This window comes from Gymnoscopelus braueri (genome assembly GCF_963280865.1).
Source record: "Gymnoscopelus braueri genome assembly, chromosome: 4".
In the NCBI taxonomy this organism is placed as follows: Eukaryota; Metazoa; Chordata; class Actinopteri; order Myctophiformes; family Myctophidae; genus Gymnoscopelus; species Gymnoscopelus braueri.
Window position 1 is genome coordinate 25,221,525 of NC_137605.1, and position 14,230 is coordinate 25,235,754.

General features: G+C 41.7%; 1 protein-coding gene across 4 annotated transcripts in view; it reads right to left on the bottom strand.

Moving 5' to 3' along the window:
- map7d1a (MAP7 domain containing 1a) overlaps positions 1–14,230 on the bottom strand; it is a 53,280-nt gene that overhangs the window by 15,631 nt on the left and 23,419 nt on the right. The window contains exons 3-10 of one of the 4 annotated variants that reach the window (XM_080427596.1): positions 13,650–13,718; positions 12,898–12,918; positions 8,521–8,684; positions 7,953–8,058; positions 4,427–4,531; positions 2,694–2,816; positions 2,147–2,292; positions 1,548–1,678 (exon numbers count right to left, since the gene is read on the bottom strand). In XM_080427596.1, coding sequence (XP_080283722.1) covers positions 1,548–1,678; positions 2,147–2,292; positions 2,694–2,816; positions 4,427–4,531; positions 7,953–8,058; positions 8,521–8,684; positions 12,898–12,918; positions 13,650–13,718 — 865 coding nt within the window. The remainder of the gene's footprint in view (positions 1–1,547; positions 1,679–2,146; positions 2,293–2,693; positions 2,817–4,426; positions 4,532–7,952; positions 8,059–8,520; positions 8,685–12,897; positions 12,919–13,649; positions 13,719–14,230) is intronic. The other 3 variants (XM_080427597.1, XM_080427598.1, XM_080427599.1) reach the window with 3 other exon arrangements.

Below are 14,230 nucleotides of genomic sequence, written 5' to 3' on the forward strand. Positions count from 1 at the left end.
AGCAGCAGGGAAACATCCATTACTGCAGAGAACACGGTTTCCCTCCACGCCTCTGCCACTGCCAGCTCCTGCTAGACCGTTTCTGTTGAGTCAGAGGCACTCCATTCTCCCTCCACTCTGTCACGTAGCCAATTAATTCCTGCGGCCTAGGGGTTGACTATGACCGATCTGTCCCCCTCAGACTGGCATGCCATGCTTTTAGCTCCTTGCCTAGACTCAATTAAGTGAATGAAATAACCATAAACCATAAACAACGTCACACCTTCACTGACCTAGTTGTTGTTGGCCTTAGATGAGGTTATCATTGGGAAGTCATGGGAATCTAACGCTGAATTTATACACCGTCCCACATCAGTGTGACACGCTGAAAATAGCCAATCTACAAGCTCACTGCTTTGCATGAGCTTGTAGATTGGCAATTTTCACCTAAAGTAACACCAATAGTAAGTATAGGATATTATTGATTTTTTTCTTTGTGTGGAGAGTACAATATATACAATTTTCTTCAAATAACCAGCCAGCATACATTCAATGTGATGAGTTGTTAATAGTTGTACTGATCTCTACCGGGCTTCATGCTACTCTGCCTTAAATAGCTTGAGTGGAGAATTGAGAGCCAAAGGACAAAGGAAATTATTTGCAATAGAATGCAAGCACAACTCCTTCCTTCTAACTTAATAGTTTCTTACCGGATGCACAATCAAAGAGAATACCACGGAAATGTCCACGGAAATGTCCTGAAGGGGATTTTATTTGGTTGTCACAGGCAGCATTAGCTGTATGCTACCCGTGCCAACTAAATAAAAGTGCCTCAAGCACTTTTCTGTGAGTGCTGGTGTTCTCTTTGATAGTAAGACAATTATTGACATTTCTTGGAAGACCAAAGAGGGGTAAAGGCAATTAATAATTTAATCAATAATTGCACGGCACAAGCCTGTGAATACTAATTCATCTTATGCCTCTATTTTTTATCTATAATGGTTCATACATTATGCAAACCTGACAGTGTGCAGGCGCAGATGGCCAGGTTGGACGTTGAGTCTTTTATTATAGTCATCTTATTTTGATTAGTGCTACTACTAAATCTGTACCCTTAAGTGTAGCTATGTTTCATCCTTCCTGTGGTGCTGCTATGACAACTCAATTTCCCTCAGGATCAATAACAGTTTTATCTATCATAATCTTTGCTGCAGATAACAAGCTGAGACAAATTATTCGCATTAGCAGAGTTAGGAAAATAATGTGAATATTGGTGCTATACTATTCTCAGTCATTATAGCAATGATCAGATTTGAAGTTTATTGCCTTCATTCAATTCCTAGTCTCATATAATAATGCATAATGATACAGTGACTATTACCTACTTTCAGTTTTCATTCTCAAGGAAGCTACTGTAAGGTGTTTTTGTTGAAGTTGAAAAATGTACAGCTGTTGAAATTGGAAGAAAATCCATTTTTCGTAAAACTGACAACGATGACAAAGTGAACTGACCCCGACTCTCATCATGAGTGTGTAATGAAGAAATTCAACATTTGTCAAAGTCTTACCTTGGATCGGGTCTGTGTCTCATACTTGGTAGAGACTGTCTCTTCTTTAACACCTTCTCTTTAGTGAGGGCGATTTTCTCCTTCTCATTTTCCCGCTCCTTGTCTTTCTTCTCTTTCTTATTTTTATCCAGCTATGAAAACAAAACAAAAACAAATCATAATCTGATCAAAATGAGCAGATGACCATAATATTACTTACTCCGTGTGGTATCTGTTTGTTTGTTTTCATGTTTCCTGTGTCTGTGCAAAATGACAAAAACTACAGGATACAAGGCTGCAAAAATGGTAGAGAGATTAAGCAGAGCTGGGCATGTTTTCGTTTTGGGATGTTTTTTCTCAGTGTGTCAAATCCAAATATCACACAAAACAGAACAAAAATTCAAGGTCAAGTAAATGATCAGCCTCTTGGCAGCAAACGAACCATATGTCTTCAGTCTGGGTGGATACTTTGTGTTGCGGGTTCCTGTATTACATTTCAGGCTGTATTTCATATTACATTTCATATTGCATGTGTTTGGGCTCTGTTTGGCTCTGTATTCTCAACATGGTACCAATGCAGCATTAAGGGACCATAAAACAAGCCAACAAGGCGGACATACAGGTGCAGAGCTACGTCTGTGCTGGCGCTGCGTGATATCTGGCGTGCTGGAAGTCACCCTCCAGCGGTCGGAGCAGCGGTGATGGGGCCGGTGGGCACACAGGGTCAGGGGGCTGGCTGAGGCGGAGCGGGGGCACAGGGGGGATTCTGGGGGACGTCAGACAAGTAACGTCATTATTCATACATCGGCAGTGAACTCACAGTAGTGAATGGTCACGACACAATGCCAAAAACGCACAATTCCGTACAGCAGGTGGTTCTCAAACTGTTTCATGTCAAGGACCCCATATTGATATATTTGGCTGCGGACCACCATCTGAAAATATCTGATCAGGGACCCCCATTAGAGAAGTTTTGGGTTAATGTTCATGTTTGAAGATTTTTCAAAATGTTTTCAAAAACAGCCATTTTTATGATTTTATTATTAGTATAAAATAAGGCTAAAGTGGTTAACCTGTTAACCCACTAGAACACCCTTCAAAGACCCCTGGGGGTCCCCGGACCTCACTTTGAGAACCACTGGTGTACAGTACTGCATGTCTACTTACGTCCATCCTTGCCGTTACTGAGGACACTGGCCGCACTGCGGCTTCGAGCCAGGAAGGACAGGGTGGGCGTCATCAGTCGATCCACAATACTGCTCTCCCATGGGCTCAATGCCAGGCTACGGTCTGAGGGAGGGGAAACACAGCACGGTGTCAATGCCAGGGTTCAAATCACAGCTCAGGATTAACTGCAACTGGCAAGAGCTTATTAAGATGATCAAAACAGTGGACAAAAAAAAAGCGATACCCTGAAAACAAAATAGAAACCCCATGCTCAAATTCAAGTCATGAATACATCTGTGTCTACAAGCTGCAATGAAGCCCAACCGTTAGGAACCACCATTCTTCTGTAGATCAACCACTACCCACCAATAAGAGTTTAATGACACCCAAAGAGATTACTACACACGAAAGAGAGGTAGAAAACGAGATCAGTAGATGTCTTCCAAGTTCCTACATAGCCCTGAGCTGATTTGTTATCACCCATGGGAGACATGAAGATTTGAAATACTCGTCTAGACAATGAATCAGTTATTTATAACTCCAGCCTTGAACAGAGAATCAGAGAACCGGGGCTTTGTGCCGAGACTAGTCAGCAGTTTTTTGGGGTAGTGAGAGAGATGCTTCTTGGACTACTGAGGAACTGCAAAATGCAGTGACATCCTGTACTGAATACTAAGGTTGCATAGCATTGAGAGATAAAAGAGAGAAAGAAAGAGAGAAAGAAAGAGACAGAATGATTCAAATATTGTTTTGACCGGGGAGGACAAAAGAGAAGGAGAGAGCATAATAAACATGAAACAAGATGGAAAAAAAGGGGGCAAGAACATGCTTGCGAGGAAGAAAGTAAGAGAGGAAGAAAGAGAATCAGAGAGAAAAGGGGAGAACGAGTCTGGCTGGGAGGGACATATGAAGGCTGTGCTTTCACCTTTTGTCTGTTTTCTAGCAGTGTAGTTGTTGCTCCAGGGAAGAACACATTAAAAAATGTCGACTCACCACATGGGCATCGGACTTTACTTTCTCAAACTCGTCTTTCTCATTTTTGCATGAGTACACAGCGACCTAGTTCACTTTCTAAAAGAAGGGACTCTGCACCTGCACTCTGCTAACACTGTGAGGTAGACCTGTGGACAGCTCTGACATCTTAGTCTGTACAGTATATAACATAAATAATCTATGGTTGGATTTGCATGGTTGCCGATACAAAATCCCACTCACCTCCACACCTTCAGAACGGATAAAATGGTTAGCCAGCAGGGCATGATGCAAATTAATACAAATATAGACCCATGTGACAGTATAAACACACCAGGAATGAAAATGACCATCACCACACAAAATGAACCACCAAGGATATGACCCAGACAATCACATAAAAATATAATGACATTGTGTGTATTAAAACATATTCATACAAAGTTATGAACATGAGAAAAATGCAGAGGAAAGATGGCCCCCATTCACCAAAAAAACAAAACAAAAAAAAACACCAACCAAGGACAAAATCTTGCGAGAATAAAAAGTCAACTCATAGTGGATTTGGAAGGTGGAAATGATTCAGTGGTCAACCATCAAGCACAGGAGAACGACTGAACTCAGGAAGGGAAAAACGGAAAACAACTGAAATCCTAAAAGACGATGGAAGGGTGCTGAGGTGGCTGACGGCGGTGAGGGACGGAAGACAGGGAGGCGGGAGGAGAGGAGGGCGGGTGGACGTTCCCCGGACGTTGTCTTACTTCTACTGGGCGAGTTCCAGAGGGTGGCAGAGGACTTGGAGAGACGCTTGTTTATAACCGAGTCCACGTGTTTGGGCAGGTTGACCGCCGACACGGAGCACCTGCCTGAGAAGCCAAGAGAGCGCCAACACAGATGTTCACATGGGTCACATGATGGTTACTGAGAGGGACAAAAAGGAACCTTCCTGTGGAATGGTGCTTCGGTTTCAAATATACTGCACCATCACATGCACTATTAACCACTTAAACCCTATATACTTCATTGACCAGAGCCCCCCAGGCTCCATATTTGGTACCCTTCTTTTTTTTTCCTCTACACCAAATCTCTGAAAATAGCCGATCTACAAGTTCACAAACTTGTAGATCAGCCATTTTCACCCCAAAAGAATCACCAAAGATCCCCAGAATATGGATACTAGGGTTCATGTGGTTAACATATAGCTACTGTCACACAAGTAACATGTAGGCTACATTATACACAATGACACTCCCCCCCCAGTATTTTTTCATTCATCTTTTATCCCACCTTTGTGAAAGTGGACATTAAAATATTAATCCAGACAGTGTCAAAATAAAATGTATTCAGAACGAACCTCCAGGAGAAAGAATTTTGAGAAAGAAAATGAAAAATAAAAGTAAAATAGAGAAATGCTATCAAAATCTCAGAGCAAGGTGTGTTGCAAGATGTTGGAAACTTTCCATCTAAATTAATTGGAATAATATGGAAATACAGAGGTTATTTTCACAGGCTGTAAACCTTTTACCATATCAAAAGCATACTGCATACATAATGTCAACCTTTCTAACAGGGGGGGGGGGGGGGGGGGGAGTGTTGAGTTGAACTTTGCTTAAATGAGTCAATTCTTTTCATTGTATTCTTCACTTGAAAAATACCTTTTCAATATCACTCTTTATATAAAACTGAAAGCATGTAGTGCTATGACAAGTACTAGTAGCTCATAGTGTGGTGTGAGTGCAATAGTACTGCATTTCAGTAGTATGCAAGATGCTGAGAATAATCTGTAAATGTGATGGAAGATACTCTACAAATGTAATGGGATAATGCACTGTTCATGCGGGATGCTGGCAAATTATCCGTACATATGAAAGGTGAGTGCACTGCACTGAAAGCACAGTGCATGGTTGTATATTTTAGCCAAAACATGCCACAACACCTAGTACTACTGTCGTATTATGTGTATTTTCACCCAAAGAAAGTTCATTATATAAAACGATTTTATTTACCCTATTAAAAAAATCTCCAAAATTGTTAAAAGTCATAGTGTGTAACATTCAGTTCAGCAGTTTAGTTTGTCAATATGGAACTACCACTGAAAAAATGCTGTAGTGTCCTATACTAACATCCAAGGATATTTTGTAATGCACCAATATCATGGAATGCACGTCATCAGAAACGGTATTTATTAATGCTAAAATACATCAATAAATACATTTCCGGTACATTCCCGGGCCTACAGTTCGTTATTCGGGGGCAGACACTCACAAATAAAAAGGATTTTTAATAGTGCTGAAGTCGTCAAAAACACATTTATGTGGAATGGTCATTGGGAAAAGTATAACCGTGAAAGATTATACCAAAAATTACTTTTGTTTAATAGAAAAAGTTACACAGTAAATTTACTATAAGGTTTCTGACCATTTGCAACCCTAGTTGAAGCGTAGAACAAGCTACAAACGACTGTAGGGAAATAGCCTGCTGGGCAATGTAGTATTAATTTCACGGTTGAAGCGGTTTGCTGACACTTTTGGAGAGGGGAATTAGCCTAGATTCAGAATAATACAAGTATTTGCATCTACTGTATCTAAAACTTTCTATGACAAACTTAGAAAAGGTCTGCAACAAATTCAGTGCACTGCAGATTTAAATCCTTTCTCCCCGTCTTCCTCCTTTTTCACCCATTCATCGTTTTCCAGTTCTATATCCCTCTTAATGCACTCCAATCAATCAATGATTAACTGACCTCTCCCTAAAACACCACCAGACATTGTTCAGAGAACATTACCGTAATGGAAGTATTAAGTCTGGCCTGGCCTCAATGGCTTTATTCTGATACATGGGGCTGGTAAAGAGGAAGCACAATGCTCTTTTTGTCTGCAAGCCAAGGCGACTGGCTCTCTGGAGTATTTCCTAAATAACTCCCTGCGGTCCACAGCAGTCTACTGCAGCCTGTTTACACCCGTTTACTGTCATCATCATCTGACAGACAGGCAGGAAGAGCGAGTGTGAGATTCATAAATTTGACTGTCCATAATTCCCATGGCTGAGTTGATTAGATGGCATAAGACGCAACGGGTCTCTTTAGATTTAGAGCTGCATGTGTGGAGGCTGGCACACATTATTTTGACACCATCCATCATGCAACATACCTCCTCTACATTTTCTGCAGCTGTACCCAGACACTAAGGACACTGAGGACCCTGGTCTGGGGGCCCTGTTGACAGGGCTAAGTCAGGACATTAATCAATGCCAGATAAACATTAAGCAACCACATACAGTATTCTCTGTCGCCGGTTGATAGAACCTGGCTTACTGCAACTGCTGCTGCTGCTGCAATAAAGCAGAATACATATTTGCAATGTGCAATCGATAAACGTCTGGACATGCCAGGGGCTAATGAGCATGGAGTAATATTTAAGAAGCAAACAAATCTGCTGGCAAAGAACTAGCTAATATCAGGGGAAGTGGTCAACTAAGGTGAGCAGAAACTCAGAAATGCAGAACAAGAAAAAAAAAAGTTTAAATAAAATGTTCTTTATTTAGACAGCAACAATGACTATCACCATATCCAAAACCTTGCACATTGCATTATATGACTAACGTAGGCCATTTTGTCTGTTGCCTGGCTTTAGGAGATAGAGAGCCATTACCCAACCAAATCTTACCAATTGGCAATTCGTCCCATGTAGGTCATTTTTTTAACATAAAATATGACCTACATAGCTCAGTTATGCAGAAAAATATGTACCTAGTTCGTACTCTACAAGGTCAATTATTATATTGTCTGCTTGTGCCAAGCTCTTCAATGTAATGTCTATAGTCATCGGTGATACCATGTCTCATGAGCTAACCTTCCACTTTATCTTACAATCAAGACCAAATGTCCTCTAAAGGGAAATTAGACTACTGTAGTAGAACATACCTGAGACTGAGACATGTCATGAATGCATGTGATTCAACATGAGTGATTTAATCAAACAATATTAATGTATCATGTCATGAGGTAATGAGGATGTAGTGAGCTGTACGGAGATGATTGAGGTCAGCACAAGTGGTAAAAGGTAAATGGACTTGAAACGCAAGAGTCCCCAAGGTTCTGAAAAACACGACTGTCTGTCTGACTGGTTGATTGATGTACTGCAGTACATACAGTAGCCAGATATGGAGCTTAAATGCACTACCATCGATGTCAGGAGCTGAACTTGTATCCCTTGACAGGAAAGTAGTCACGCCCCTACAATAAGGGGATGTGTATTCAGCAGGTTATTGTTGGAACAGGATACTCACTCTGGTTGGAGTTCTGGCTGAGGGCCCCAGCCCAGGACCACCTCTGCTGTCGGATCTCTGCCCAGGTCTTCTTGGTGGACCTTTGGATGGCTGCCTCGTAGCGCTCCTGGACAGGGGCAACAGGGAGTATCGGTCAATTACAGAGCAGAGCACACAGTGAATATATGAGCATGTATACTGGGCAATGGCACAGTATATCGATTAGACATGTGCTGTGTGCAACAACAAAGGTCAAGATACACTTACAAATCAATAAAAACTTTAACAGGGGTTAACGCTTCACTGCCCTATAGATGCAAGCTCCAGCATTAGTTTTACAATTGTTGGAACTTTACCTCACATAAACAATCCAACTCTCAATACTGTTATGATGAGTGTGCATGTCAGTGTTTGTCTGAAGCTGTCTCGTGGGTAGGATTGGGATTGTTGACAGGGCAAAGAGTTCTGGGACACTATTCCACACCGTGGGACTCCTGGTAGTATGTAAGTTAAGCCTGACAGAAGGACTAAAAAGTACGGTAATGCAGATAGAAAATTTCAGAACTCATTCTGAATGCTTCCACCATACCTTGTTCTTCTCTAGTTTCTGTTTCTGCCTCTCTTCCAGGGTGGCGCGGCGCTTCTCCGCCTTGAGCCGCTGCTCCTCCAGCCTCCTGCGACGTTCCTCCAGCTGCTGCTCTCTCAGCTGTCGTGCCCTCTCCTCCTTCTCCAACCACTGGTTCTTCTTAGAGGCTAGGGAGGTGAAGGGGACAGTAGAGGGAGTCATGAGGGCTAGACAGGGCAGGTAACAAGGGGTACCAGAACCTCTCTCTCTCTCTCTCTCTCTCTCTCTCTCTCTCTCTCTCTCTCTCTCTCCTCTCTCTCTCTCTCTCTCTCTCTCTCTCTCTCTCTCTCTCTCTCTCATCTCATCTCTCTCTCTCTCTCTCTCTTCTCTCTCTCTCTCTCTCTCTCTCTCTCTCTCTCTCTCTCTCTCTCTCTCTCTCTCTCTCTCTCTCCTCTCTCTCTCTCTCTCTCCCTCTCTCTCTCTCTCTCTCTCTCTCTCTCTCTCTCTCTCTCTCTCACCACTGCATAGTCCAGTGCACCTCTTCATTTTCAATTAGATGTTTTTATAATGCTGTGCTGACATCAGAAAAGTAACTTGTATATCAAGAAAAATACTTTCTTGCCACATGCACTAATAATTTATCCAAAAGTTGCTTCTTTTGTACCATTTCCAAAGCATTCTTTATGAGAAAAAATAAATTAAATTACTTGACTTTTTTCTCCACAGAACGCTCCATTGTGCTATGATACAATCCTCCTAAACTGACACGTTATCCGGCTAATCGTATCAAGCTCCAATGTCGGCCGCAATAAACCATGTGCTTTGATATGGTAATAACCTCCCCATCCCCTGAGCCATTCAAAGTGGGTGTAAAGACGGTATTATGCAGTATTCAGCGGCGGCTTCACTGTATGCACAGCCCTCCATATTTCTTTGCAGCCACAAATTTAAAACCTCCATGAAGAAGCAGCTTCTGTAAAGAGCCGTGGCTTAGTTCTTGCTAGCAGTTGATGCTACAGAAGCGACTAGTTTGCTAGTGCTTATCAGATTGTAGTGTTCAGCGTGCGGTGGTTGTGGTGCTGTTGGATCATGGAGTAATGCAAAGATTTATCACCAGGCACACAGCTGGACTTTTCATGTGATGCTACACCCTGGTGCAGCGCGCTAGGGGGGAGAAGCACAGTAATTTCCTTACATCTTATCAGCTGCACTGCAGATTTCAGCTCAGGTTGCAAGATCTTGAACAAAGCAGTTTGACTTGACAAAAGCTACACAATTAACTTCTGGCGGAGCAAAGCTTTAAGGGGTTAGAAGGAGGGCAGCATGGGGGGGGACTTGGATTTATCGTTTGCACTTCACAGCTTTACATAGCCTGCAACAAGGGCAAAGGGAAGATGAACCAGCCTCAGTGTTCACAGTGACGACGTTCAAGGCTCTATATGAGAAATTCTACAGCTTTCTGTCATAAAAGCTCCTCCCCTCTCTCCTCCATGACGACTCCCACTAGTATGTGGTGGCCGTGTGCAGCACTGATACATTTTAAATAAGTACTGACTTCTTTTGAGGAAAGCGGTGTGGTGGTCAAGCGCTGCCCAGGCTATAGGCCACGTGCATTGAGGCTAAATAGAATAGGGCGATGACTGGCTGGCTTGCGTTTTTTAAAATGCGAATATGCTCCAAAGATACATCTCTGTACATGAACCTTTATACTTTCTATCCTATCTATATTGCTCTACAGTACATATATGTGCACAGGGATGACATCTTTTTGTTGGCCAACCCAGAAGATACCTCCGCCATGGGTTCCCATGGGATTTTCAGAAGACTTTTTGCATGAGAGTTAATTAAGAAAATAAGCTCTATAGCGTAACAAAAGGGCTTATGTGAACTATATACCTTATTTTACAGATAAATGGAAACCCCATGGGAAAAAGCAATGGAAACATGGCAAGGGAAACCATTTCAACTACCTTCCAGGGTTTAGGACAACAAACTGTATATATATTGCTTAGAAGATAAAAAAAAATACATGAAGATAATATTAGAACATTATGTTCACTCAATCCTATCAATGACAAGTCGTCTAGCCAGTGAGAAGTATTTAAATGCACATGATCTTCTATTACTTACAGTTCAGAATGATCTACTTCCTCCTCCTGGTTGTTCTATAAATAAGTTCCTCCTCTCCCCTGCAAGTTATCAACTTTTGACACTCGACTCAACATCTGGGCTTTCTATAGTAAAGGCCATTAAATAGTCATTATCTCAGTGCTGCTCCCACCCTGGTCTCATGAAGTATGCATGTCCGCCCCACCACAGACAGCCACTACGAGAAAGGTGTCTCAGCCCAAACTCTGATTCAGCTCTCTCAAAATTGGTGAAGAAGGACACACATGTTGGTCAGCGTGACTTGAACACAACAGGGAATATCCAACAACATATTTGCATTTTTCATGTTTAGGCTATACTTTGGATTGATGGCTGGCGGCAAGTGTAACCATGGAATGGGGCTCCAATTATGAAATCACTAACATTACAAGCAACCTGTGATAACCGAAGGAATAGTCAGTTCCAATAAATAGGGGAAAAGCTAAATATGTTTAAAAAAAATTAAACTCTATATACTTTGTTGACGGGGGTCCCCCAGGGATCTACACTTGGTCCCCTCCTTTTAACCCTCTAAACCAAATCTCTTTACCGGCAGCCGATCTACTAGCAATGTGTTGCAACGCAAAGCATTGAGAGCTTGTAGATCTACTGATTCTCGCCAATCGTTAACCCCAGAATAGGGTTCCTGTAGTTAAATGTATGAGCCAATACTTCCACTACAACTATTGATCATTCATAAGCCAGGCCTTACTATCTGAGATCCCTTTCAAGCTGAGATTGTAAACACAAGCTTTGGCAGAATCGTATCTCTTATCCTGATGTGAATGAGCGAGGGTATTAGATCAGGACCATACCATCTGGCAAACCCCATTGGTCTCCCAATTAGTCTGATCCATGATATTAAATAGCGAGCTATCCCTCATTTTACCATATATTCATTGATCGATTTGACGCAATGGGCGTGCATAATATATGACTGCAAGTGTTTCAAGATTTGTAGAATAAATGTGAAGGGAGGACACTGTTCAGTGCTGCAAACACGTCTAGCAAGTCAAATGTGATCAGACTGCTACAAATTAAGCCATAATTCCAAATATCCTATACTTTTCTACATAAATTATATAGGCATATTTCTAGACATCTACAGATGCTAGTATTACTGGTACTGCTCTAGCTTTATGTTTTAAGGAATGATTAATGATCTGGCATTAACGTGTGATACTTGGACGTGCACACCAATAACGCAACAAATCAGATACAAACGAGAAAAATCAGTCAGCACCTCTGAAAAGAGACGCTGATTCCACTTGCCATGGAAGTGAGGCTAAGTGAATTCACACGCATTTCTCATTCTTGATATAGCCTTTTTACTGTTGGTAGCTGTCATATTTTTCTTTTAGTTGTTGAAGTGCAAATTCACAGCCAAGCTAAATCTGTCTGCCAAGGTTTGTAAAACCCTCTAATTTCTGCAGGAAGATTGTAATCAGAGCGGGTTTTGTGGTGTGTATGTTATCTTCAAAAAGAAATGGAATAAACTGTGTGGACCAGTGGTCTCTGTGGCTGCCTGCTGCATAGCACACAAGTTCAAACTAGGGGCATCTAACATTTTGCTTAATCTGAATCCGAGTGTTTGCTGCAGCCTACTGCTTGTAAACAAATGGAACCACTTATTTTATGAGAAAGGATGGAACATGTTATCAGTCTGGTGCTACATTAATTAGATGAAACACATGTAGGCTTAATGTAATTCAGAGAGAGAGAATTCTAAAATAGCCATGATGATATTATATCACAGTATGATTGGAAAACTCAGGTGACTTGAGCCACGAGAAGCACCGCTGAGCAAGCTTAGGCGAGCGAGTCGCCGTGCAGAGTGTTGCGAAGTCACCTTCAGCCGACTATGCGCTGTCCGAGTTATGTCCCGACAGGGACAGAATCGTAAATCATCATCCCCCCTAGTCTCGGTAACTCCGAGACGTTGTTTCTTTTTTTGACGGGGGGGGCCCCCTCCGCGGGGGAGCGCTGGAGGTGAACTCGAAGAAAACGAGCACTCCTTTTTCAATCTGACTGGTTTTACAATCATACTGTAACCTATATATATATATATAATGTATGTATGTATACTGTGTGTATATATATATATATATATAAATAAGTGACATAAGTAAATGCACTCAGAATTAATTAAACCAGCGCATCAAATGAAAACAAGACAGTTAAAGAGTCCTCTCTACCACCACCACAACGATAACCACCATCACCATCACCACGACACATAGGTGAGTGGCTTACCTTGTAACTGGCTGAGCTCTTCTGCAATGGGAGGGGGGAGTGAAAGAGAAGACAAAGGCAACTGTCAATCATGCAAAGCAGTGCGCCAGCGGTGTGTCACTTTCGCAGTGTGTGTGTGTGTGTGTGAGAGAGACAGCAGTGTGTAGTGTGTGAGACAGCCATGTCTTAATCCTAAGTGAAACTTCATCGTATGACGTGTTGCTCGCTTACAATAAATGATTTTCTTCCTGCTTGAAAATCAGTGGTTGACAAGCGACACGTTACACAATGACGTATAAATTAGACTTCATAAATGAACAGTGTCGTGCAGTGACAACAAGTCAACAAATAACTCAACAAACGAACATGTCAAACATTTTATGCAAAGGTTTAGTGAAATCATCGTTGCATCAAGGCATTTTTGGTTAAGGTAACGTTTTAAAGCCAAGGCAAGGTAAAGCACATGTGAGTCAAAAGACAAACACAAGAAGCTATTGTTTTAAAACTGCAAAGGAGTTGCTGAGCATGCATGCAGAAAGATTAATGCTTTTTGACAGTCACTAGTAAAAATTGGCCTTGGTTTTAATTTATCACAGATGCAATTATATCTAAGCCAAAATTATCCCTTTATGCTTTCCCAAAGTTTCTGTGCTAAATGTGCATGCCATATGTAACTTAGAGCCAAAATAACAACCCTTTCCGCCCCAAACACTAGGGGGAGCTCTCTCCCTGTGTAAAGGATCTGTGTAAAGGACATCATTGCCTGAACTTACCCAGATATTTGGCCTTCTCTTCCCTTCGCTCCTTGGCAAGCTTTTGCCTGTCCTCTAACTTGACCATGTCTGGGATGAGAACAAGAAAAAATGGAGAGAAAAACAGATTTGTGAATTGGAGGTCACACACACACACACATACACTCGACAATCGACAAGTTGTGAGCTTGTAGATCAGCCATTAAGGGATAAGATAGGGCCCAACATTTCCAACAGTCAAATCTGCAGGTAGAGATACACCCTAGGAAAACTGGCAGGCGGGTGGGTCAAATATAATTTGCAGATAATTCTTAAGCCTGGTTTATACATCATCGTACAGCGGAGGTGCATGCCAAAAATAGCTGTTCTACAAGCTCACAACACATTGCAATCATAAAAAAAGTATGCAAATAAAGTATTCAAATTGATTCAAATTGCTATACCTACATAACTTAACTTCTGTAGATTTCCCTGATGCAATATACTCCAGCCATCTGGTAATCCAGCCAGGTTAAAACAAAAGCTAGAAATGATTTGTTAAATGTAGCCTATTTGACTCAAGCCCATTGGGAATATCTGTTCATGGAGCGCATTGAGTCCTT